General features: G+C 41.1%; 1 protein-coding gene across 2 annotated transcripts; it reads left to right on the top strand.

Annotated features, from left to right (window-relative positions):
* Nucleotides 1–1,716: 1,716 nt before the first annotated feature.
* On the top strand, nt 1,717–23,314 carry Vcam1 (vascular cell adhesion molecule 1). 2 transcript variants are annotated; one of them, XM_006977820.4, is made up of 10 exons: nt 1,717–1,796; nt 4,013–4,432; nt 4,898–5,173; nt 7,315–7,620; nt 8,859–9,125; nt 11,936–12,211; nt 15,503–15,823; nt 16,895–17,164; nt 18,811–19,077; nt 22,408–23,314. In XM_006977820.4, exons 2-10 carry the CDS (start codon nt 4,369–4,371, stop codon nt 22,566–22,568), a joined length of 2,208 nt encoding a protein of 735 aa, XP_006977882.1. In that variant the 5' UTR covers nt 1,717–1,796; nt 4,013–4,368; the 3' UTR covers nt 22,569–23,314. The 2 variants fall into 2 exon arrangements, with proteins under 2 accessions (XP_006977882.1, XP_076430977.1); XM_076574862.1 differs by having other exon boundaries at nt 1,733–1,820.
* The last annotated feature ends 157 nt before the right edge of the window (nt 23,315–23,471 follow it).

Below are 23,471 nucleotides of genomic sequence, written 5' to 3'. Positions count from 1 at the left end.
TGTAAGTTCTTAAGGTATTAAAATACGAAACAGTAGCTCTAATGGTGGTACTATGAAACTCTTAGTCAGCACTAACAAGTGGGTGCAGTCTCGGGTCATAATGCCTACAGTAGTCAAACTGTCCCACTGGAATTATTTCTCACGGTGACATTAATGCTTGAAGAAAAGGTGGAACCCTCTCGTAGATAGGTAGCTTGGCAAAGTGGAGTGTACCATGTAGAGATCCCTGGGTGAGAAAAGCTGGGTTTAAAACTCAACTCCTGGTACTCATGGATGTCAGGATCACTCACTGTCTGATCTTGCTCAGACAATCAAACTTCTGTGTTTCCTGATCATATGAATATAAAGATAGGAACACCCACCTACTTCTCTCATAGCTCAAAAGCAATGATCACAAATGCACTTCGGTTGACTGGTTAGGTGAAGATTTGCAAAAGCATGAAGTGTCACTAGGAACTGAAAGGAAAGTCTGAAATTATTGCCCCAGAAGGAGTGTCTCATTTATTTTATATCACTTCATAAACACTCGAAACAGATACAACATCAGGGCAGATAAAATTTGAAAATGAGCATGAATGACTTGTAAGGGCCTAGAGGTAAAATCTGTTGAGACAATGATGCCCACGTTAGGGAGTGTAGGGACATTTCAAGGCAAGATGAGTTTGCAAAAAGTCACAGAAGGGGGTTCATAGAAACCATGGAAGTCATCCCAAGGAGATCTGAAATAGACATCTCTGCTCACTTGAACTTCCGTATGCAAACACGTGGCATATGCAAAGTACCAATGACAAAAATCAAAATTCTCCTGTGACCTTACGAAGTGGAGAGGAGAAATATTTTTGTGCTGAAAACCTTCTTAATATGCAGCAAAACAGCCTCATGATTAAAATTCAAGAAACACCCACAGTATATATGCATTTTTTTTGTACATTATTTTGTACTCTTGGTGATATCAGTAATCTTTTCCTCAAAATCTCTGAATGTCACAATAACTTCATGGCACTAGATGTCTTAGCACATGATTCTCCCTATAATTTGGCTTTAGAAAAAAAAATTTGTTTTTTTTGGTTTTGTGAAATAGGGTTTTTCTGTGTAGTTTGGTACCTGTCCTGGATCTCGCTCTGTAGACCAGGCTGGCCTCACACAGCATTCTACCTGGTTCTGCCTCCCGAGTGCCGGGATAAAAGGCGTGCACCTTCGATGCCCGGCTGAAAATCTTAAACTTACAGCAGCTCATTGAAATATGCTTTGTTTCTTGAGTTGCAGACAGACCAATGGTCCCTTTATTGAGTCACCTCTTGAGCCCTATTAAAGTTTTCTGTTGATATCACGGAGGTTTCCTTCATTCTTAAAACTGCATCCCCGTTGGCATTTCCTCATTCCTAGTACAAGCACGGTGCTTGTGCAGTAGTTTTTCAATAAACACTCCATAAATTGAACTGAATTAGAAAACCGTTACACTGCTAGTTGCCTGCTTAACTCATCACCCATTCCTCTCCCCCTACCCCACCCGCACCCCCACCCCCAGCTCTTACCAGCAGAATCCTGATTCACTTGGGGGCATTTCAGTGAGCTGTTCGTGGAAGTCACTGCTTGAAAATTCTTGGGAAGCTCTGCCGTGGGATGTTCTGTATGGCAAGTGTGTTGCTCTGATTGGTCAATAAATAAAACACTGATTGGCCCGTGGCTAGGCAGGAAGTATAGGAGGGACTAACAGAGAGGAGAAAAGAGAGAGCAGGAAGGCAGAAGGAGACACTGCCAACTGCCGCCAGGACAAGCAGCATGGGAAGATGCTGGTAAGCCACGAGCCATGTGGCAAGGTATAGATTTATGGAAATGGATTAATTTAAGCTATAAGAACAGTTAGCAAGAAGCCTGCCACGGCCATACAGTTTGTATGCAATATAAGTCTCTGTGTGTTTACTTGGTCGGGTCTGAGCGGCTGTGGGACTGGCGGGTGGCAAAGATTTGTCCTGACTGTGGGCAAGGCAGGAAAACTCAAGCTACAAAGCTCCTTCAAAGAGAGCAGGCTCCACTGGCTTTGGGTTCTCACCTTTTACTTTTCATATTTCATGACTGAAATGCAGATGTGATGTTTGATGAAGGAACAGCCATGTTAGAATCCTGAGGATTAACCACATAAGGACTGCAGGACTAGGACTAACTTAATCTTGGTCCTCATTATTTGCTTCAAATACCATTGATCCAGCTTCAAACTTCAGACTCGTGGGCATCTAATAAAGCTACTACAAAAGATTCACATAGAAGTAAGTGGAGTCACAGAGAGGTTCTTCAGCTATGTTAGAGTAGTGATTCTCAAATGAGGAAGGATTTGGCATTGTGGAATCCACCAAATTGTTTTTTTCACTTCCTCTGTGGTATTTACTATTCCCCTCTCCCAGAAGGAATTATTCTTCCACTTTCTTGGGTGAGAATTGATACTGAATAGCATGGGGTTTGAGTGATCCCAGCAGCATATTTTTTTTTGAGTGTCAGAGAAATGGATTTGAATTTTCTTACATGCCTGTGATCTATCCCAAAGTTGGTAGCAATGGCCATGTGGTTGGTAGTCCTCTTTCATGACATGAGCGTGGTTGAGGTCCCCTATATTACCTGTTTGGCAGCTAATTTCATTGATTCCCAGAGATGTCATCATAGCCCTAGAATATATTCCTCAACTACCTTTTTCTACTTGCCTCTCAGTGGGAGCCCCACACGTTTCCAAGAGGAAGTCTCTCTTACCACGTAGGGACAGTTGGAGAGGACAGGTCTCAATTTACAGCCTTTATCCTATGACATGGCACTGTCTATTTTACATGTGCCTAAATGTCTGGCAACTTTGCAATTTTCTTGCAGAATTTAATTTTTTTTTTCTTACGTGGCACTTATGTGCTGGGGTCAGTAATCTGAAAGTTTCTTTTCCAGATTTTTAACTTTTACTCTTCCAATTTTTGTAGTTATTATGTGCAAAACCATGCATTATATATTTAAAGAGTAGAAACAACCATGCATAAGAGCTAGTCCTGGCCATGAAGGGAACTGATAATGCAACATGGGAGGTAGATCTGCACGTGTATAATACAAGGAAGTGCTTCTTCCCGTTTCTTTTTGATGGGCAAGCATTTTGCTAGGACGTGGGCTATGCGTGGTGTGTTAAGAGACACAGAGACAGTTAATTGAGTCTTTTAGACAGTCATTTCACTGGGAGGAGAAGATAATAAAAATCTGTTATCATTTTATCTCCTCCAACAAAAAGCAAATCTGTTTATATGTTCAAACTGGACATGAGGCTAAATAATGCAGTCAAAGAAATTCCCCACAAAAATTTTTTTGTTTTCTTTCTTTCTTTTCTTTTTTCTTTTTCTTTTTGGTTTTTCTTTCGAGACAGGGTTTCTTTGTGTAGTTTTGGTGCCTGTCCTGCATCTTGTTCTGTAGACAAGGCTGGCCTCGAACTCACAGAGATCCGCCTGTCTTTGCCTCCCAAGTGCTGGGATTAAAGGCGTGCACCACCACTGCTCTCTACAAAAATTTATTTGATAGATCCATTCTTCTGCATTCAAGTCTGCAAACGACTTCCAGTCATCCAGCACAGGGCCACAGGGCTGGGAAGTCTCAAATCAGGAAAATGTAATTCCCTTAGTTCTGTATCAACACCCCTTCATGTTCTACTTCAGAAAATTATTTCAGAGAGTTGATTTCTTTTGTGTAAAAAAAAAACCATTTATGAATAGAGAACCTTAAAATTAAGAAGTTAAACTTTTTTCCAATCTAAAAGAGTGACTCATAAATCCCAAATAAAGGATATTTTCCTTTTTGTTGAAAGAAACCAATTTCTATTTTTTAAATTGCAAATACATTTCTTAATGAAAAAAATATCAGTGGTGATTTATCTAATGATCTCTGTCTCTGTCCGTCTTACACACACACACACACACACACACACACACACACACACACACACACGTTGTGGGTAGTTTCGTTTTGCAGTGATCTTTGTCTCATATCTTTTCAGGAAAGATAGCCCTTTCCGAGTTGAAGGTCAGGAAAAGCCTGAGATTTATGGACTTGGAAGTGTCTTGTTTCCCAGGACTCCGAGTGACTTTCAGCCCTGGAAGCAGCTGAAGGGGTTAATGTGGAGACTTGGCCGGCTGTCAGTTAAACTTTTTCTCTGGCTCTGCCCTGGGTTTCCCCTTGAAGGGATTTCCCTCCGCCTCTCCAGCAAGACCCTTTATAAAGAGCAGACTTTCTACTTCACTCACACCAGCCTGGCTGGCTTTGGGAGCTGAACACTTTTTCCCAGACACTTTTCACGTGGGGCACAAAGAAGGCTTTGGAGCCTCCATTTCGTCACCACAGCAGCGACTTGAAATGCCTGAGAAGATGGTCACGATCTCTGGAGCTTCAGCCGTACTTTGGATACTGTTTGCAGCCTGTAAGTCCCTGACCTGCTTTACAGGTCCACAGCTTTGGGTGTATTATAGAGATTTGCTATAAAAGCCAGTATTGTCACAGAGCTGCAGACTGATTTGTTATTTGTTTTTTGTTGTTTTTTTTATACCTTTTTCCAATGTCAAATGAGTAATTTGGATTATATTGGTAGTAGATCTATCTCTAGTTTCCTGTACTTGACAACGAAGTCAAACTTAGAATTTAGCAAAATTGCTCCGCGCAATGGGCTTCCAAGTGAGAACTGCGCATCTTCTTCACGGCGATGCCTCCAGTACCTTCCGCAACAGCAGCTTCAGGGCTTTGGGGCTGTCTTGCTATTAGTCTGAGACAGTTTAAAAAGTAGACCATCCAGGCTGTGTTTTGGACCCTGTATGGCTGTGCAGGAGAGAGAGGACACAGCATGAGACAGACCAGGGTAACGTGGCTATCCTCTCTCTTGCTCTTTCAGCTCAAGCTTTTAATCTTGAGATCTCCCCTGAATACAGAATGGTGGCTCAGATTGGGGACTCCGTGTCCCTGACTTGCACCACCACAGGCTGTGAGTCCCCGTCTTTCTCTTGGAGAACCCAGATAGACAGTCCACTGAACGGGAAGGTGAAGACCGAGGGGAGCAAGTCCATCCTGACCATGGATCCCGTCAGTTTTGAGAATGAACACGCTTACCTGTGTACGGCAACTTGTGGATCTGGGAAGCTGGAGCGAGGGATCCAGGTGGACGTCTACTGTAAGTGCCGGAAGGAGGTTTTTTTCTTCTTGAAAAAAAGTAGTAATGATATGTGTAGTAGAGACTTTTTAAGAGTATCCAGATTCTTGGCTAGATGGTTTCAATAAAGCCAGAGGCAGGAGAAGCTAGCTGAGAACAGAAACCCAGATTTTAACCTCTGTGTCCTTGTTTGCCACAAAAATGGTGCCCTTGCAAAGGACTCACACCTTCTTGGGTCCAATCCTTAGCCACAATGTGAGCATCTCAAAGGCTCTATTCATTTTTTTTTCTCTAATCTTCCATCTGGTTGTATTTCTACATGTTCATGCATCTGAAGAGTGATGATTTGTCCCTCTCTGGGATTTTCCATTTACTTATTTTTATGCAACTTGGTGCTTAAGACCTGCTTGCAGATTAAGGAGATCTGTAAGTATAGAAGCCTTCTCTTTAGACACAGCCAAAGCATCTATGAACATCTCATTCATCTGACACTGATAAGCTCAGGAATGTTTGTTGTTGTTGCCATAAAGCTTTGGTTTTTCCACCCCCCAAGGACTTTCATCTAATACATTAGATATGTCTTGGGACTATGAACAGGTCCCATCTTACGCCAGCCTACCCCAAAGCACCCCACCCCCATTCTCAACTTAGCAAACAGAACTACGAAAAAGAGGGGGAAATTGAACCCTAGAGAAATCATTTGTCTCTGGTTACTGATGGTGTCTTTCTCCCCACTAAAAAATGTGCTCACATAGGCATTTCTTCATGAGCACCTCATTTTAATCACCTCAGTTCCTTCCTACTGTGCTGAAGCCCGATTTTGTCGGTTCACCTTAATCGAAGTTGCAGCGAGCCCCTTGTGAAACTGAGCTTCCCAAGCAGCGCAGCCTGGCCGGCTGCTTTCCATTACGCTGGCTGGGCATGCAGAGTTTATGTCTAGGCAGCCTCCTGAGCGCCTTGGAAGGTCCTGTTATATAAATATCAGGAAGAGTAGCAAGTTCTTATGTTACCTGTCATGAAATGTGTGGATCCTAGGCACATTTCCTGAAGACCGTGACGGACGTAAATAACTGGAGGGGGACATTTAAAGGACTATGTTTTTAGATAATAAAGCATTTCCAGTTCCTTCGCCTTTTGCCCACAAATACAGTACAGTTGGAGAGTTAAAAAAAAAGAGAAGTGAGTACCCTTCTGGATTTAATTATGTAGCCTTTTTCCCCTGCAAGAGTGACTGTTTCTCATTGTATTTCACAGTTCAGTTTCTATTCCACATTTGATTGTAATATTCTGTGGTGCTGGGACACCAATGAGTTCCCATCATCATCATCAACAACACACACACACACACACACACACACACACACACACACACACACACACGAGATAAACCCCGTGAAAGGTGGAGGTTGCATGCACTGTGTTCCATTGTCCTGGTGGGTTCAGTAGAGTACTGGTTAGAACACGGAGTTAGGCTTTGGGAAGAATGAATCCAGTATGGCGAGCTCTTACAGGAATGCCTTTCTGGTGGATGAATTCTTCTTACCAGAGGTCCATTTCAGAAGCCAGCCCTCTAAAGTCACTCTCCTCACTTTGTAGGCAATTACACAGTAACACTTCTTTGCGATGTCATTCTGAATGTTGGGCTTCTTATCTAGAACTGTATCGGCACGAGCATGCAAGAACAGGGTGTCGTATGTCACTGGAATCACAGTGCAGAGTGACAGAACCCATGAGCTTTGCTCCAAACCCCACTGTGTCTGTGTGACCACGGCTACTTCTGCAATCACACTGTGTCCAAGTTTCCTTATCTGTGAAATGTGACCTCTATCACCCAGGGTCACAGTAAAGAGAGAGCAAAGCCTTTTATGTTACATCTATCGCCGAGTTCCAATAGATGTCAGGCGTTCCTTTCTTCTTCCCTTTAATAACACATACTCTGTGTTACAGTTGCAGGATTAAAACTGAAATGGCCCTTAAAAAGGGGTTAACTCTGATCCTTGTTTCCTGAACCCACCACAAACTGTGACTAGCTATTTAAACAATTGGCTATGCTGAATGAAGCCCAGTATTAACAAAGACATTTGTCTTGACTTGTGTTGTATTAAAACAGTCAGAGGTGTTAGGAGCCGAAAGCCTATTTGTGCATTTGCTTGGCTTTGCAGCTTTTCAAGATCTGGAGATTCAGCTGAGTGGCCCCCTGGAGGTCGGGAAGCCTGCCATGGTCAAGTGTTTGGCTCCTGATGTTTATCCGGCTGACAGCTTGGAGATGGATCTACTCAAAGGTGACCATCTCCTGAAGACGCAGTTGTTTGTGGAAGAGGTGAAGAAGTCTCTGGTAACCAAGAGTTTGGAAGTGACCTTTACTCCTGTCATTGAGGATATTGGAAAAGCTCTTGTGTGCCGAGCTAAATTATACATGGATTCTGAACCCACAACAAGGGAGACTGTCAAAGAACTGCAAGTCTACAGTGAGTACCTGCATGATGAGCTCTGCTCTATGGGAATTCAATCTAGGATATGTATTATTTTTTATTGTTACAAAAAAATGTATTGAGTAGATTAACAAGTAATATGCAGTTTTTACTGCATTACTTATTCGAGACATGATATTATAAGTGGTATTATTTAAAGAGCAGGATACTGGGTTTGGGTTTAGAGCACTTGAGTGTCATGTCTCACTGTGAGCCGAGTGACCTTAATGTTGCTTAATTCCTCTGTTTTCCTGTTTATCAAGGAGGAATCATCATTAATACTATTTGCTTGAACAGTAGAAAATGGGCTCAAATGACAAAATTTTAGTAAGCTTTGAAACACTGGTTTCACAGGTATAAAAATTTGACAAAATCATTTCTTATTCTATGTATGTGTGTGTGTACAAGAGTATGCTCACATGTACACACATTTAGTAGGTGGAAAGTTATTAGGGTTTTGGAGACTGCTGGAGGATTTGAAGCTTTCTTCTTATATTAGAATTGTGTCTTATGGAACTCACAGTGCTCTGTTAAAACTAAAATGTTTCCTACTCTGAGCCCTATATTGGAAAGAGTTGGTGTCAAATACAGTATGTTTATCCAACACATAATGAGATGAAAAAAGCTGTTAACAACCTTTTGAGAAAACAATCAAGATAGGGAATATTTCTCCTCACAGAATACAGTGCTTTGGAAAAGAAGTAGAGCTAAGTCACTGAAGGACAGTTGTGTGAGAAAGAGCGTGGCCATTTATCTGCAAGAGCATAGGGCTGAACTATAACCATGGTGCAAATGCTAGTTACTTCCAGGAAGATTTCAGCTCAGTAAGAGACTTTTTCAATAATTAAAGATATTCAAATGCCAATCTGATGGTCCTGGATAGGTTGTCTCCTTCAGTAAGTGCTGAAACTGACCTGGATGTGCTTTTGACAAAGATTCCCACACGGAACTCCCGTTCTTGGGCAAGAGACTGAACCCTGAAACTTGAAGGGCTTCTCTTAACTTCTACCTACCTGTGGCCCCCTGGAAACATCAAATATCAAAACCTATAATTAACTGCTTAGATATTAGATTGGCTAAGTTTTTAATGACTCAGTGATTCTTGACTCTCATTTGGAAGGTAGGTTTGTCAAATGTGTAGAGACACATAACTACAGTCTACAAGAGAAATAAATCATCCTCATTGGATGGAGATGATGCTCAATGACTGCTCATATTATGTTCTACCTTTTCAGCCTCTCCCAAGAATACAGTTATCTCTGTATATCCCTCCAGAAGGCTTCAAGAGGGTGGTGCTGTGACAATGACATGCTCCAGTGAGGGTCTACCAGCTCCGGAGATTTTCTGGAGCAGGAAATTAGATAATGGAGTGCTACAGCCCCTCTCAGGAAACGCAACTCTCACCTTAGTCGCTATGAGAATGGAAGATTCTGGAATTTATGTGTGCGAAGGAGTTAATCTGATTGGGAGAAACAAGACAGAGGTGGAGTTAATTGTCCAAGGTGAGTAGAATGGGAGTTGATGACTCACCTGGTAGTCATGTGCTTCAGCATACATCTATGTGTTATACTCACGCTTGCTGGAATTCCTTTCTCCCAGAAACTCCATGCTGGTTCTTTAGTAGCTTGTGTCATTTCACGGCTGTCCATCCCCTGCCTTGTTTCCTTCTCCTGCCCTTCCAGTATTAATATTCTCATGCTACTTCGCTTGGCCTTCTCATTCCCTGTACTCAGGAACTGCACCACTCCATACTTGTTATGACCGAAGATATGCTCCCCTTCCGAATGACCTAATCTTGACCCTTCTACCTCAAAACAATCCCGGTGACATAACTTCCTTTTCAACCATCCCTCTTGCTTAGTTTATAATTTCTCATTTGAGAGTCTGCAAGATTTTCTTAAACAACAGCATTCCCCAAACCCAGCTGGGGTTCTGGCACTTCATATAAGCTATCTAGTCTTCAAGAAATAACTAAGGGGTATTTTCTATCCATTTTACAGATGGGAGAATGAAGTCTCAGATGAATAATGGCCATCAATTGACTGTATATCTAACTTTTGCCAAGAGTTCCGCATTCTACTTTATATGTTATCTCATTCTTTTCCATGTTCTGTGAGGTAGCTGAAAAGCTCGGGTGCAATATAGATCATCATTTGCTTAGGGTCAAATGGCTCTTTGTCGCACTTACAGGGTCCTCTTAATTCAAAATCCCATGCTCTTCCAAGTGTAGCTCATTTTCTCTATTTTTAAAATTAATATTTTAATTGGACAATCAAAAGTATATGCATGCATACATTGTGTATGGTGTGGTGCGTTGGTATACTTACACAATGTGGAATGACTAAATCAAAGTATATGCTTTTAGTAAGAGCACAAAAAATGTATGTATTTGAATGTGTATCAAACTGCATTAAACTGCAAGCTTCTAAACTGAGAACTCAGGAGCTTACTGTGTTTGAGTGTTGGTCTTTGAATTAATGAATGACTGGCTAATATAGCACCTGACACGTAGTAAGTACTTAAGCTGAATAAAAAACATAAGCAATAAACTTGGACAACACATTTTTAATCTATGAAAACATGGATTTTAAGTTTAGATGGTTAAGAAAGTAGAATTCAAACACCATCATCTGACTCACTCAGGCGGGTGATGACTCTTCCCAAAAGGTCAGAGAAGATATGTGGCTAAAAGTGCGGGAGGCTCAGTGTCTGTCCTAGAACAGGTGCATCCCGTAATGCTGGGCCCCATCTCGAATGGATGAAGGAGGTGTGCTCTGGGCGTGGGAAGTGGGGCTCTGTATAGACACAATACAGTGTGTATTGTATCAGTTGACTTCGCTGAAGGGGGAAGGGCCTCTCAGCCACTTCCCAGCGCTTCTCCCCAGCAGCTCCAAGCACACACAGTGATGGAGGTCAATCACACTGCAGGCAGGAAGTGAATCTCCTCACAGATTCCTCATTCTCACACCAGCACAGACGGAACTTGGACAACTTGGTTACTGCTTTGAATAATCTCTTCAAAAATCTAATAGCATATTAACTTATTTGGAGATAATCTGAGAAGAACCTTCTTTGGAAAAATAATACAATACCACAACTACACAAACTATAATGAGAAAAGCAATTCTTTCTTCCTGGTACAGAAGAGAATCACACAAAACAGAGTATATTTGTATTGTGTGCTGAGATTTCCTCCTGTTTCCGGCTTGCTAGAACATTCTAGTGATTTTCCTTTGGAGCTTCATCTGTCCCTTGCCGAGTTGCCCAACCACTCCCAGGATTTTCAGAGGAACAACATCAAAATTTATAATTCTTTCTCTCAAAATATGTCATTTCATCCAAGCCTATGGGCCTGGAAGTTGGAGAACATTTTTTGGGTGCTTGAGTCTCAGGTGTTTGCCCTGATTGCTCAGCTTTCTACCCTGAATGGCTGTAAAGTCTTTGGATAATGCATCAAACATATTTGCTGTCACCTTAATGCTTATATCTTTCTTTTGTTTTCAGTGTGATTCTGTGTGATCCTCAAAACAAAACAAAACAAAAAAAAAACTACTTTATATTGGAGTTCCATTATATAGATGTATGTGAATGGTTCGTTAAGGATAGTGTATTTAACTAGAGGGCATTTTGGTGCAGTTTACCCTGCTACTGTTTTAGATCTCATTTTGTCTTCACATGAGGATGACCTGACTTAGTTGTTCAGGAACAGAAAAACTGAACTCTCAAGTCAGACCCATCTCACATCAAGTCTCCATTATTCCCCTTGCAAATTTAGCTTCTTCAGCCATTTAGCATTTCTGAGCTGAAATGTCTCAAAGAAGAGAAAGGATGAGGGGATGGAAGAAGAAAAGGGGAAAATAACGAAGCAGAACAATGAGAAAGTAGAAAGGAAATGATAGTGCCAGTTAAGGGAGTTGCGTGAGATAATGCATGCATATAAAGAATGCAGAATACTTGACACACAGAAACCACTGGCTAATTCAAGGTCCTGTACAACCACAGTGATGTGACGAGCTACACAGAGCAGAGGTTGGGTTAGTGCTCTGAAAAGATGCCAACCACATTCTTGACAAATTGTTATCTACACTTATTCTGGCAGCCTGAGTCAACAGAGCATCATGGGTTCATTCTTAAAAGATGTGGTCTTATTCCTGATGGCTCCAGGATGGAAAGGAGTAATTTCTTCTTGGCATAGATAGTAGCTGAATAGAGATCAAGAAAGATAAACATGGAATATGGGAGTATGATGTAATAAGAAAAGAATCTGATCTGTTATTCATCTTATTCTTTCTTTTTTGTTTTTCCTCTTCAGAGAAACCATTTACTGTTGAAATCTTCCCTGGATCCCGGGTGGCTGCACAGGTTGGAGACTCAGTTGTGCTGACGTGTGTTGCTGTTGGCTGTGACTCCCCCTCTTTTTCTTGGAGAACCCAGATAGACAGCCCCCTTAATGGGGAGGTGAGGAGTGAGGGGGCCAAGTCCACGCTGACACTGAGCCCTGTGAGCTTTGAGAATGAACACTCTTACCTGTGCACTGTGACCTGCGCTCGAAGGAAACTGGAAAAGGGAATCCAGATGGAAGTCTACTGTAAGTGCTTTACAAAACCGGTGACTCTGATCACTTCCCCTTCCTCTGGCTCCTTGGGAAGAAAAAGAATGTGACTCTGCAGTGATATCCATTTATATAGAGGGAGATCTGGCATTGTAAATCATCCCTAGATCTCTGAGCACTGTTGGATGCCATACGGCTTGGCTGAGCTCTTCAGGATGTATTTCATTTGTTTACAGCATGCACACAGTATGTGACTGGTCCTACTCTCCTCATGCCCTTGACCATGCTCCATGCTCTGCCTCCCCCACTTCCACATGTACATAGGGTGTGTGGAGAGGGTGAGTGAGAGCAGTCAGGGGCCGTGCCCATTCAGATACCTACTAGGTGAGGCGTGACTGCCTCATCTATTCAAAGTGCAGGTGAGGCTCAAGGCTGCCTTTTGTTTTGTTACATTTTGTTTTAAGATGATAGGGCTGGAATCCAGGGCTTTCCACACTCCAGGCCAGTGCTCTGCTGTCGAGCTACATCCTCAGCCTGCCAGCCTACCATGTTTGGTTTTTTGCTTTTCATGAACACTTTTTAAAAAGTCTTTATTTCTCCTTAATTTTTGAAAGATAGCTTTACTGTGTGTAGTATTTATCATTTTTTAATAGGATAGAAAATAATGGGTCACTGTGTCTGTTCATATTCACCCTTCTGTTACTGTGTCTTATCCTTTCTCTTCCCACCCACTACTCCCTTTTCTTTCCCAAGTAGACATGCTTCTGATCAGACATAGTATTCATTTTATTGTGCGTATAGAGTTCATTTAAAATAATGCATCATATATATAATAATGTATTACTATATATAATAAATATTCTGTATTTGACATAGTATATATAATACATATATTATTTTAAGATAAACACATAGTATCTAACATAAGTAAATATGTTAGATACTATTATGACTTTTCATGAAAGCAGAAAGAATGGGAAGCCTACAGGGTTGGGAGGAAGGTATGGGGGAGGAGGAGAAAGAGGGGGGCAGTCTATTGTTTTAAGGCAGATTTGAAAAGCTGATCTTCAGGATTCAGGGGTGGGGGACACTGGGAAACAGCAGGGTGCCAGAAATGGAGACGTGAGTGTGGGATGGTCTTCACAGGGAGCTGCTGCAGAACCAGGAGTCGATGGCAGGATCTGAAACTGATTTACACTGTGGACAAATTACACACCTTATCTTGTCTTCCTTTTATTTTGTCACCTTAATAAAAACACTTTTCAACCCCCAGTGTCCGTGAACTTCACATTGCTGGGGTCCCTCAGTCCACACTGAATGAGGAGTGAACTTTACAGTGACCACGAGACTGTGAAGTTATCTTGTGGAGAGGGCGGCGCTGCTCCGTTTTACTCATGCAACCCCAGAGAACATACTGTAGAGATTTTCCATCTAAAGCCCTGCCCCAATTGGGTTAACCTTTAGGATTTTGTCCAGAGTAAGAGTGTGCCTGTTAAGAGATGTAAATCTCTCAAAAGGAGGGTAAACTTTATTGCTTTATCATATTACCCAGAGTCCAGGATCTGCTGATGTGGGCACATTCCCAACAGAAATGGGAATAGCATGACAGCTTATTGCAATGTGGATGTGTTTGAAAATCTACCACTTTAACAAGGTTTTACTTAGGAAAAAAATGTTAAGTTTTTCTTTAAGTATTACTTTTATGTTGATAACTATTTTAGTGTCGTTTTTGTTAATTTACATAGGATGTATTATAAATGTTATATAGATGAGAGAAAAACTACTCAGATTCTAAATAATACAGTTAGGACAGTTCTTTCACATTTTCTTATTGATGGCTAAAGTTAGCATACAAACAAGTGGGTTCGTCATGATGTCGTCGTACATCTGTGTTATTATGCTTTCTTCTTATGTGCTCCCCTTTCCCATCGCCTCTCCATGCCTGTCTCCTCTCTAGCGCCTCCCTTCCATCCTCTGACAGCAGAGCTTTCTCCTTTCCTAGTGATAGGTTTTAGTTCCCACATTCCTCAGGATGTCTTCCTTTCCTCTTTAATTCTGTGACCTGCAAGGACGTACATATCAATACACACATGTACATAACTTAAAAATTAAATTTGGGTTTCACATATGTGAGAAAACATACAGTATTACAGTATTAAGCCCTTCCTTCCTTCCTTCCTTCCTTCCTTCCTTCCTTCCTTCCTTCCTTCCTTCCTTCCTTCCTTCCTTCCTTCCTTTCTTTCTTTCTTTCTTTCTTTCTTTCTTTCTTTCTTTCTTTCTTTCTTTCTTTTTTGGGATATGTTTTCTCCATGTAGCCCTGGCTGTCCTGGAACTCACTCGGTAGACCAGGCTGGCCTTGAACTCACAGATCCACCTACCTCTGCCTCCCAAATACTGGGGTTAAAGGCATGTGGTACCATGCTCAGTTGTCAGTTTTATTCTTAGTTACAAGAATTACCTGATTGGAAGGCAGAGATAGGCAGATCCCTGTGAGTTTGAGACCAGTTTAGTCTACATAGAGGGTTCTAGGTCATCCAGGTCCTGTCTCAGAAAAACAAAAATAAAAGATAGAAAGATAGAAAGAAAGAAAGAAAGAAAGAAAGAAAGAAAGAAAGAAAGAAAGAAAGAAAGAAAGAAAGAAAGAAAGGAGAGAGGGAGGGAGGGAGGGAAGGAGGGAAGGAGGGAGGAAGGGGAAAAATTCTGAAAAGTATTTAAAACTCATAGCCTAAATTTAGTCTTAAAATAAACTATCCATATTGAGAAGTGCACTGTGAGTCTCATTTCATACTGAAAAACTGTGTAGCCAAGACTCATAGGTCAGAGGACAGATTTTGACTAAGTATGATATATTATGAAAAGTCTCATTTGTCCCTGTAAGTTTCTTTTTCTAGCTATAAAATAAGTTAAATAATAACCATTTTATCAGGCTGCCCAGAAAGTAGATAATGAAGTCTGGAGTATTAGTTCATATTTAGTAGTCAATGTATCATGATAAATATTTAAGACATTTAAATTATATAGTTAATTGATAAGATGGCAGAAGTCATTATACCCTTAGAAAAGAACAGACAAGATGGCATCATTGGAGGAGAAAAATAAGGAATAAAAACATTTATTACTCATTGACTTAAAATACTTAGTGTTTTGTTTCTATTATTTATAATTACTTTTGTAAGTGTATCATTATAATTAATGGTATTATTTATGCCCATACTATTGTCAACTGATCAAAAGCTGTCGCTCTGAGACCTTTGCATTCAACGGAGTCTGACTCAGTGTTCCCTTGACTATCACATATCAACATTAGTTTTTACTTGGTATCTGCAGCATTCCCTAAAGACCCAGAAATCGAGATGAGCGGGCTGCTTGTGCAGGGGAGACCTGTCACTGTAAACTGCACAGTCCCTGACGTGTACCCTTTTGACCATCTGGAGATCGAATTACTCAAGGGAGAGACTGTGCTGATGAATAAATATTTTTTGGAGGAAATGAGCATGAAATCTCTAGAGACCAAAAGTTTGGAAATGACCTTCATCCCTACCACGGAAGATACCGAGAAAGCTCTTGTTTGCCTGGCTAAGTTACACAGTGGCGAAGCGGAATCTGAACCCAAACAAAGGCAGAGTACACGGACGCTTTATGTCAATGGTAAGTGCATGCACGGGGCAGCTGCAGTTGAATATGGATTTCTTTATTATGTTTACTAGGTAATCGCTAACTAAAGGTTAGCAATTGGAACCACGGTGGAGAAAACTGAAAAGAAAATTCAATATAATAGTAATTATAATAAACCATTCTCCATAGTATAAAGACAAGCCATTTATTTATGTATGAGTCTATGCACTAGCATGCAGCAATGAGCCAGCCAGGCAGCTCCTCAGCCTCAGATAGAAGCAGTAGAAATCAAGCAGCCATCTGCAGCCAGGCTGGCGGCTGACTCGTCACAGGTAGCTTCGCTCAAGTTTCTGAGCCTTATGTGTTTGGTTCCCACCCGCCATTTCTTAGTGTGGGATCATTCTCAGGGAAGGGAGCCTAGATTTACTCTCCAGAACACAGCTGAGGAAGGTGGTGATGAAAGCAGCCCCACAAAGACCCATATCAGGAACACACACACACACACACACACACACACACACACACACACACACACCATGTCACTTCACCCACATCCAATGATCAACCCAGGTTCAAGGGGGAATAAACAGGTGTTTCTTATTCACAGGGAATCTTCCAATGCATCATGCTTTGACAATACATACTACTGACCTCTAAGTCTCTTCCCCAACACCCGCCTCTCTCTCTCTGTGTGTGTGTGTGTGTGTGTGTGTGTGTGTGTGTGTGTGTGTGTGTGTGTGTTTCCAAAGCTCCTCTACTCTTTTCTCCCTCAGAAACAGTTCTATCTTACCCTGGCTCTTCTTCACGGGATCATACAGAGGCTTCTAATAATCCACCATGTCACCCAAACACTGCACTGTGCTTGACTTTCTATGCTTTGACATTAGAAGAGTTTCTCCAGAGCTTTCTGCCATTTGAAAACATCCACATTTCATCTGGAGTTCTAATTCTCACTGTGTCTCCTCCACAGAAACTTCCTGGGCAGGTTACCACAGTTTATAAACGATCCTAACCCGGATTCCATTGCCTAGTGTTACAGCATTGTCCAGACGCTTTGGAATCCGGGGCATAAGAGGGTCAAGCTAAGTGTCGTTTCCTTTTCAGTTGCACCCAAGGAAGTCATCATCTCGGTCAGCCCCTCTCCCATCCTACGGGAGGGCAGTCCTGTGAGCTTGACCTGCTCAAGTGATGGTTTACCAGCTCCAAAAATCCTGTGGAGCAGGCAGCTCCCTAATGGGCGACTGCAGCCTCTTTCTGAAGAGAGAATGCTCGTCTTCACGTCTACAAAGATGGAAGATTCTGGCTTCTATGTGTGTGAAGGGATTAACCAGGCTGGAATTAGCAAAAAATCGGTTGAACTTCAGATTATCCAAGGTGAGCAGAGTATGACTTTTAAGTTATTTCTGGCTAGTACATTTCCTGTTGAGTTACTGATGGTGAACAAGAACCTCATTGAAAGGAAAGCCTTTGGGGACTCGAGAAATGGCTTAGCAGTAAGGCGTGCCTGCTGTTCTGACCTGGGTTCTGTTCTCAGCACTCACAACTGCCTCTAACTCCAGCTCCAGGGGGTGTCATGCCCTCTCCCTGCTTCTGTGGACACTGTACTCACATGCAGGCACCCCCACAATACAAATATGCATAACTTAAAAATAAATCTTAAGAAAGAGAAGAAAAGCCCTTACTTCAAAATTGTGTTTTTGTGTAAATAAAAATAAAAATAAAAAAGCAGTTCCATACTGCTCCTGGAATGAAGTCTCATTTCAGGTGAAATCACTTGCCCTAAAATCCTGTGTACCTCAGATGAAATGCATGCTCCATGTACTAAGCTGGGAGTTCAGGGACATTTTGGAAATTGTGGGTTTGGTGAAGGAATAATAGTAGAAAATTACTTAGTATTAAAACATCACATTGGGCTTAATGGGAAGCAAGTCCCAAGAAGCCACCTAAGGATTTGTCTAGAAGCTCAAGAGGGTACCTTTTTGTAAACTCTGAGATTAAGGATCACAGTAATTGTGCCCTCTGGCCTCTCTGCCTGCTGGCATAGAACCACTAGGGTGAATATAGATGTAGGTCTCCCTTCTCAGTGGTAAAGACCCCAAATTGTGAACACAACAGTTTCTGCTTGGCACATTGGAGCCTTGGGCTCTCATGAGCAAAATTATGAAGTAATCAGCTTTGCGCTGTTCCCTGTGCTTTTTCTCTGGGAGCATTGGGGTCGCATTCTTCTGGATCTCTTGCTATTTATTACTTCTATTAAGGGGCATGCTGGGTTTTGTTATCGCTGCCCCATTTCACTGAGGTCTGTAATTCAAAGGAAGAACCTGGGAAGGGTACCACATAATCTCAAAGAAAACCTTTAGGAGACTTTCAGGCCAGTCTGGGCTACACTGTGCAACCATCTGGAAGAAAAGGAAAGCAGAGTATGGATGTCATTGCCCTGTGGCTTCGGAGGAGGAGCGTCCAAGTGACAAAATAGACTAATGGTCTAAGCAAGTGCTTATAAAACAGACATTGGGTGTTTCCCTCTAAGGCTTATTACATTAATAGAAATGTTCTACCTCAAGTGAGATCAGCCCAGACCTTGAAATTTGATAATTGGTAACTATGTTCTTAAAGACAGTTAAAAAAATGTTATATATCTTAATTTCCTGATGAGGAAGAGCCTAGCGCACAGGCTTACGAAATTTAAGGAAAAATTTGGTGAACAATGTGATTTTTAAAAAATTATTTTTTTTCACATCTGAATTCTACAGCTGCTTATTAAATACCTATTATTTTTGTCGTTGCCTGGGTAAAGAATCATAGTAAGAACAGAAAAGAAGCCTGAGATACGTCTTTTCTCACTTACAATGGGATTATTTAGAATTGGACAAATGCCCGACTTCTTTGCTGGCTTTCTTTACAGCCCATACAGAAAGCATCACAAACAGCTTGGAAGCAGCTGCCGACGTTCTCAGTCAGGAAATGCGATTGCTGGACCCCTCCACTCCGTCCGCGCTAACTGCCTGTTCTCTCTTTAGACTCTCCAAAAGATATACAGCTTACAGCCTTCCCTTCCCAGAGCGTCAAAGAGGGAGACACCGTCATTATTTCCTGCACGTGCGGCAATGTGTCCCAAACGTGGATAATCCTGAAGAAGAAAGGCAAGACAGAGGACAAGGTGCTGAAGTCAGTTGACGGTGCCTACACCATCCTTAAGGCCCAGCCGCAGGATGCCGGGGTGTACGAGTGCGAATCGAAAACCGAAGTTGGTTCGCAGTTAAGAAGTTTAACCCTTGACGTAAAAGGTTAACTTTTTATGTTTGCTTTTCTTCTTCTTCTTCTTCTTCTTCTTCTTCTTCTTCTTCTTCTTCTTCTTCTTCTTCTTCTTCTTCTTCTTCTTCTTCTTCTTCTTCTTCTTCTTCTTCTTCTTCTTCTTCTTCTTCTTCTTCTTCTTCTCTCCCCCTCCTCCTCCTCCTCCTCCTCCTCCTCCTCCTCCTCCTCCTCCTTCTTTCTTTTTTAATTATTCAGACTATCCGAGGAGAGCAACAAGTTTCTACTATTAGATGGATTTGGTGAAATGAGACTGAATTCCGTGCTGACTGGTTGTTTCTTAATGTTTCATGAAACACTCAGGCGCAGCTGTTCCATCCTATAGCGTTTAGGCAGGAAGTGGACATTAATCATCGGTGAATGTGGAATTCCCGTTGGTTATTTTTTTTTTCAAAGTTGCCAATTCATCATTGGTTTCTGAGGTCTTAGATTTGCTAAGTGTTTAGCCATATTTTTACAACCTTTCCCCTGGGGTAAAAGGAAACTAAATTACTGGGCCTGGCACAGCAGAAAAATATTCTCGGCGGATCTTGCTCCCCGCTGGAAACCAGCTCTGCTTTCAGAGAAAAGAACAAGCGCATATTTTCTGCATAGCTCTTTTGTGAGGATGCTAATTGGGAATAGTCGCCTGGATCCTAAACAGGATCTCTAGATTTCACAAAAGCTTCCTTTGAAATCCATGCCCCAGTTGTCCGACTTCAACCTGATGAAGAGGAAGGGGGGGCCCAACGGCCCATCAGAGACATATTGGCACTCCTTAATTTCCTGTTCTCTCGTATGAGTGCCTGCTAATTTTATTGATGCCAGCCTTGACTAATGAGCCTCAGACTCTTTGTACACCAAAGAGCTGTTGAATGTTGAAATCCAGTCTGGTAGAGTGAACAACACCGCTAATGAATGCATTGACTATAAGAGTTAACTGAGCACATGTCAATGTAGAGAAAATCTGAACCTAAGTGAGAAAACAGACAAAAATTTTACTAATCTGACCAAACTTCTCGAGATTACAAATCTTAGCATACATTTTTTTTCTGTCTTCACAGTATCTCTTCAAATTAGAGCAATATCAATACATTCACTTAGAAATGTTTTTAAAAGGGGGAAATATCATAATTATGTTTCAAACTTCTAGTTGCCCCCCTGCGGTGATTTTCCTGAAAACATGTAATCTGGACAAGGAAGCTACCGTCTTCCATCATATCACTGGACATGATGCAGTGTGTGTAGCTGTAGCCTCCAGTGAGGTGGACCAAGATCTCAATTAGGAGTAGGCTGACCTCCATCCCTATCTGTTTTCTTTCAACCCTTGATACCCCTGGCTAGCTCTAATGTAGCCTAGTCCCAGGAAATGGCACTCCTAAGAATTTTGTCATCCTCTGTGTGCATGGCTGTTTCCCCTCAAGACTGTGAAAACTGCTTCTTCCCCTTTTAGCTTTCTCTTTCACACATTGTCTTTTCTAAATGCTTAATTCCTCTCTTACGTATTTGCCACTTTTAATTTATCCTTCAAACGAACAATGAAAGCATATTAGTCACCAAGTAGACATTCATGCTTCCAATATGAAGATGGTTTCAAATAGCTGCACATGAATGAAGACCCAAGGTTGACCTGTTCTCCCCCTGGATAGTTTGAACTAGTTTCCTTTTGTATTTAGCTGACTGTTTATTTTGTTTTGTTTAGATTTGGCTTAAAAGTATTCCATTGATACAAATGATCAGGATTCTTTAAGACATTCAAGACTATAATTAATAGGAGAAAATGTTTTAGGATATTGCCCTAGCAATTGACTCAATGTAGTTTTTAGCAGATGTCTGAGGGACAAACTGAAAGGCAAAGATAAGCATTAAATTGTAAAGAAAACGATAACAGAAATACCTCCTAGTGTGTCATCAATATTGATGCTTAACCATAATTATGATGAGTATCCATTACAGTCTTACCCTTAGCTCAATTCTACCGAAGGAAAGCAGAAAAATCAAACCATTATCATGATGCATACCGTGACGCATCATTTTCCTCCTTCAGTAGTTTGAAACAACTCACTCCTGTGGTGCCAATGAGTCTTTTCTGCTCGAGTGACTTTCTGTGTTTTGAAAGCTCTGGAAGGAACATAGTGATGCCTCGGATCAGATCACTAATTCCTGCAAGGACTCAGACAACATACCCTTCCACTTAGTAAAGTGTAATTGTGAGAGCACACTGTGATGTGCAAAACCAACAGAAGTGGGTTTCAGGAGAATGCCATGCTCTCTGGAGATGTTTTGATGGAGCTGAGATGTTAAGAGGTGCTGCAATTGCCCTATGCTTTCTTAGGAGACTTTAAATTGTCTATATATTGTCATTCTCAGTACTGCATTTATGACTACTGTAAAATACAGGATTTAGAAAGAAAAACTTTATTAGTACTCAAATAATATTTTGGGGGTTACCTAATGTACCAAGTAGTGTCTTAAGTCCTGGTTAGTTGTAAAGTACCTCATACAAACATAGCCATCTCTATAGAGTTTGCAGTCAGGAAAGGAAAATAAATGTAACAGATAATTGCATGGGCAAATGTTGAGCTGCAAGCTGTTAGGGGCATATGAAAGTGTGGTGCTTGGATTTGGAGGGAATGGTGGAGTATTAATTTAGAACAAGGGAGATGTAGGTCAGAGAACTCATTATCTGAGTAACTAAGACATTTACTTAAATGAAATATCTGAAGACCATAAGTAAATCAAGAGAGGTTGTTAATGCTGGAGGGGAATAATCAGGTAAAGAAAGTTTGCTTCAGACATGCAGAAGACACCATGTAAACACAGGTTGATGTTTTTACATGTTTTACACCATGTAAACACAGGTTGATATTTTTACATGTTTTACAACATGTGAAAACATCAACAAGAGTACCCTGTCTCGAGCATACTCTGAGTGTTATAAAGATTGTCTCAGAGAACTAGTTAGGTATTTCAATTCATGATGATCAGAGCCACGGGACTTTGTCAGATATTTCTGATTCCTGTTCTTATAAAACAGATTACTAAAATGTGTGCTCTCCCTTCCATTTTACACCCAAAGCAATCTTTTAAAATCCAAGTTTGTAAAGTCAAGAACTGTTATCTTCACACCTATCATGAGCATAGCAACCAGGAGCTTCTTAGTTGGACATTTCAGAAAAGAAAATATGCCTAATGAGTCCTCAGCACAGCTTTTACCCCCTTTCTCTTTGAAGAACTAGTTGTACTGTTATAATAAAATACATATTGTCAGTAAACGATTTCATGTTGTACTAGACATTAATTGTATCCATTTGGTTATTTTCCAGGAAGAGAAACGAACGAGGACTATTTTTCTCCCGAACTCCTTGCACTCTACTGTGCCTCCTCCTTGGTAATACCTGCTGTCGGGATGATCATTTACTTCGCAAGAAAAGCCAACATGAAAGGATCATACAGTCTGGTGGAAGCACAGAAGTCGAAGGTGTAGCTGACACCTGAAATGTTCGAGAAAAGACACTATTTATAAGCCCTAAATCCCTAATAGTCTTTATCATCCCACCACCACCACACATAAGCCCAGCTAAGCATTCAGAGTTCCTAGAACTCTTCTCAGCAGAGAAGAAAAAGAAATAGCTACTTGAGCCTTTCCTGAATGCAAGAAGCCAACCAGAACTGTTCTTCTTAACAAGTCCCCGTTGTTGAGATGAAGTGACTGGAAGAGTCCCGTGATGTGTATATAAATAGAACAATCTGTATATATGTAAAATAAAATTATGTCATCGCAAGGTTGTTTAGAATAGCTGCACTCCATATGCAGATCAGAAGATAATCAAATAGTGTTGCTTGGGCTGACTGCTGTAACTTAATGCATCTTAGAAAAGTTTAATATTAATATTGACTAGGCAGCTAACCAGTGCCACCTTTTCTTAATATTGTATTTCCTTCAACCTAATTTTATTCCTATGAATTTTTATTGACAATGATTTCATGTTTTAAAAAGAAGCCAGGGTTTTATATTTTTCTAGACAAATGATAGGAGGGCACTGGGTTGACTTTCAGGTACTACATTCCTAACTCATGGCATAATGATTAGCCAGTTTTCTCTACATGGTACTGTATGGTACGGGGACAGGTTTCTTCATTGGGATCTTGTGTAATGACTAACATGGTTCAAAATGCAACTTCTTTTGACTTATCTTTTATAAATAGTATAGTAAAGTGAACGTTTCTGAACATGGAAGAGTTGTGTTTCATTTGTTATAAACTATCTCCTTTGATTGTTGTCTTGATCTTCTGGAATTGCCAGTTATAAGAGTAAAAATGTCAAACTGCTAGCAATACAGCTACTCAAACCATGGTCTTCAGACTGCCTTTATCCAAATCACCACCA

Source organism: Peromyscus maniculatus, chromosome 6 (assembly GCF_049852395.1).
Source record: "Peromyscus maniculatus bairdii isolate BWxNUB_F1_BW_parent chromosome 6, HU_Pman_BW_mat_3.1, whole genome shotgun sequence".
In the NCBI taxonomy this organism is placed as follows: Eukaryota; Metazoa; Chordata; class Mammalia; order Rodentia; family Cricetidae; genus Peromyscus; species Peromyscus maniculatus.
The sequence above is the reverse complement of the archived record's forward strand: the minus strand, read 5'-3'. Positions and strand labels throughout refer to the sequence as shown.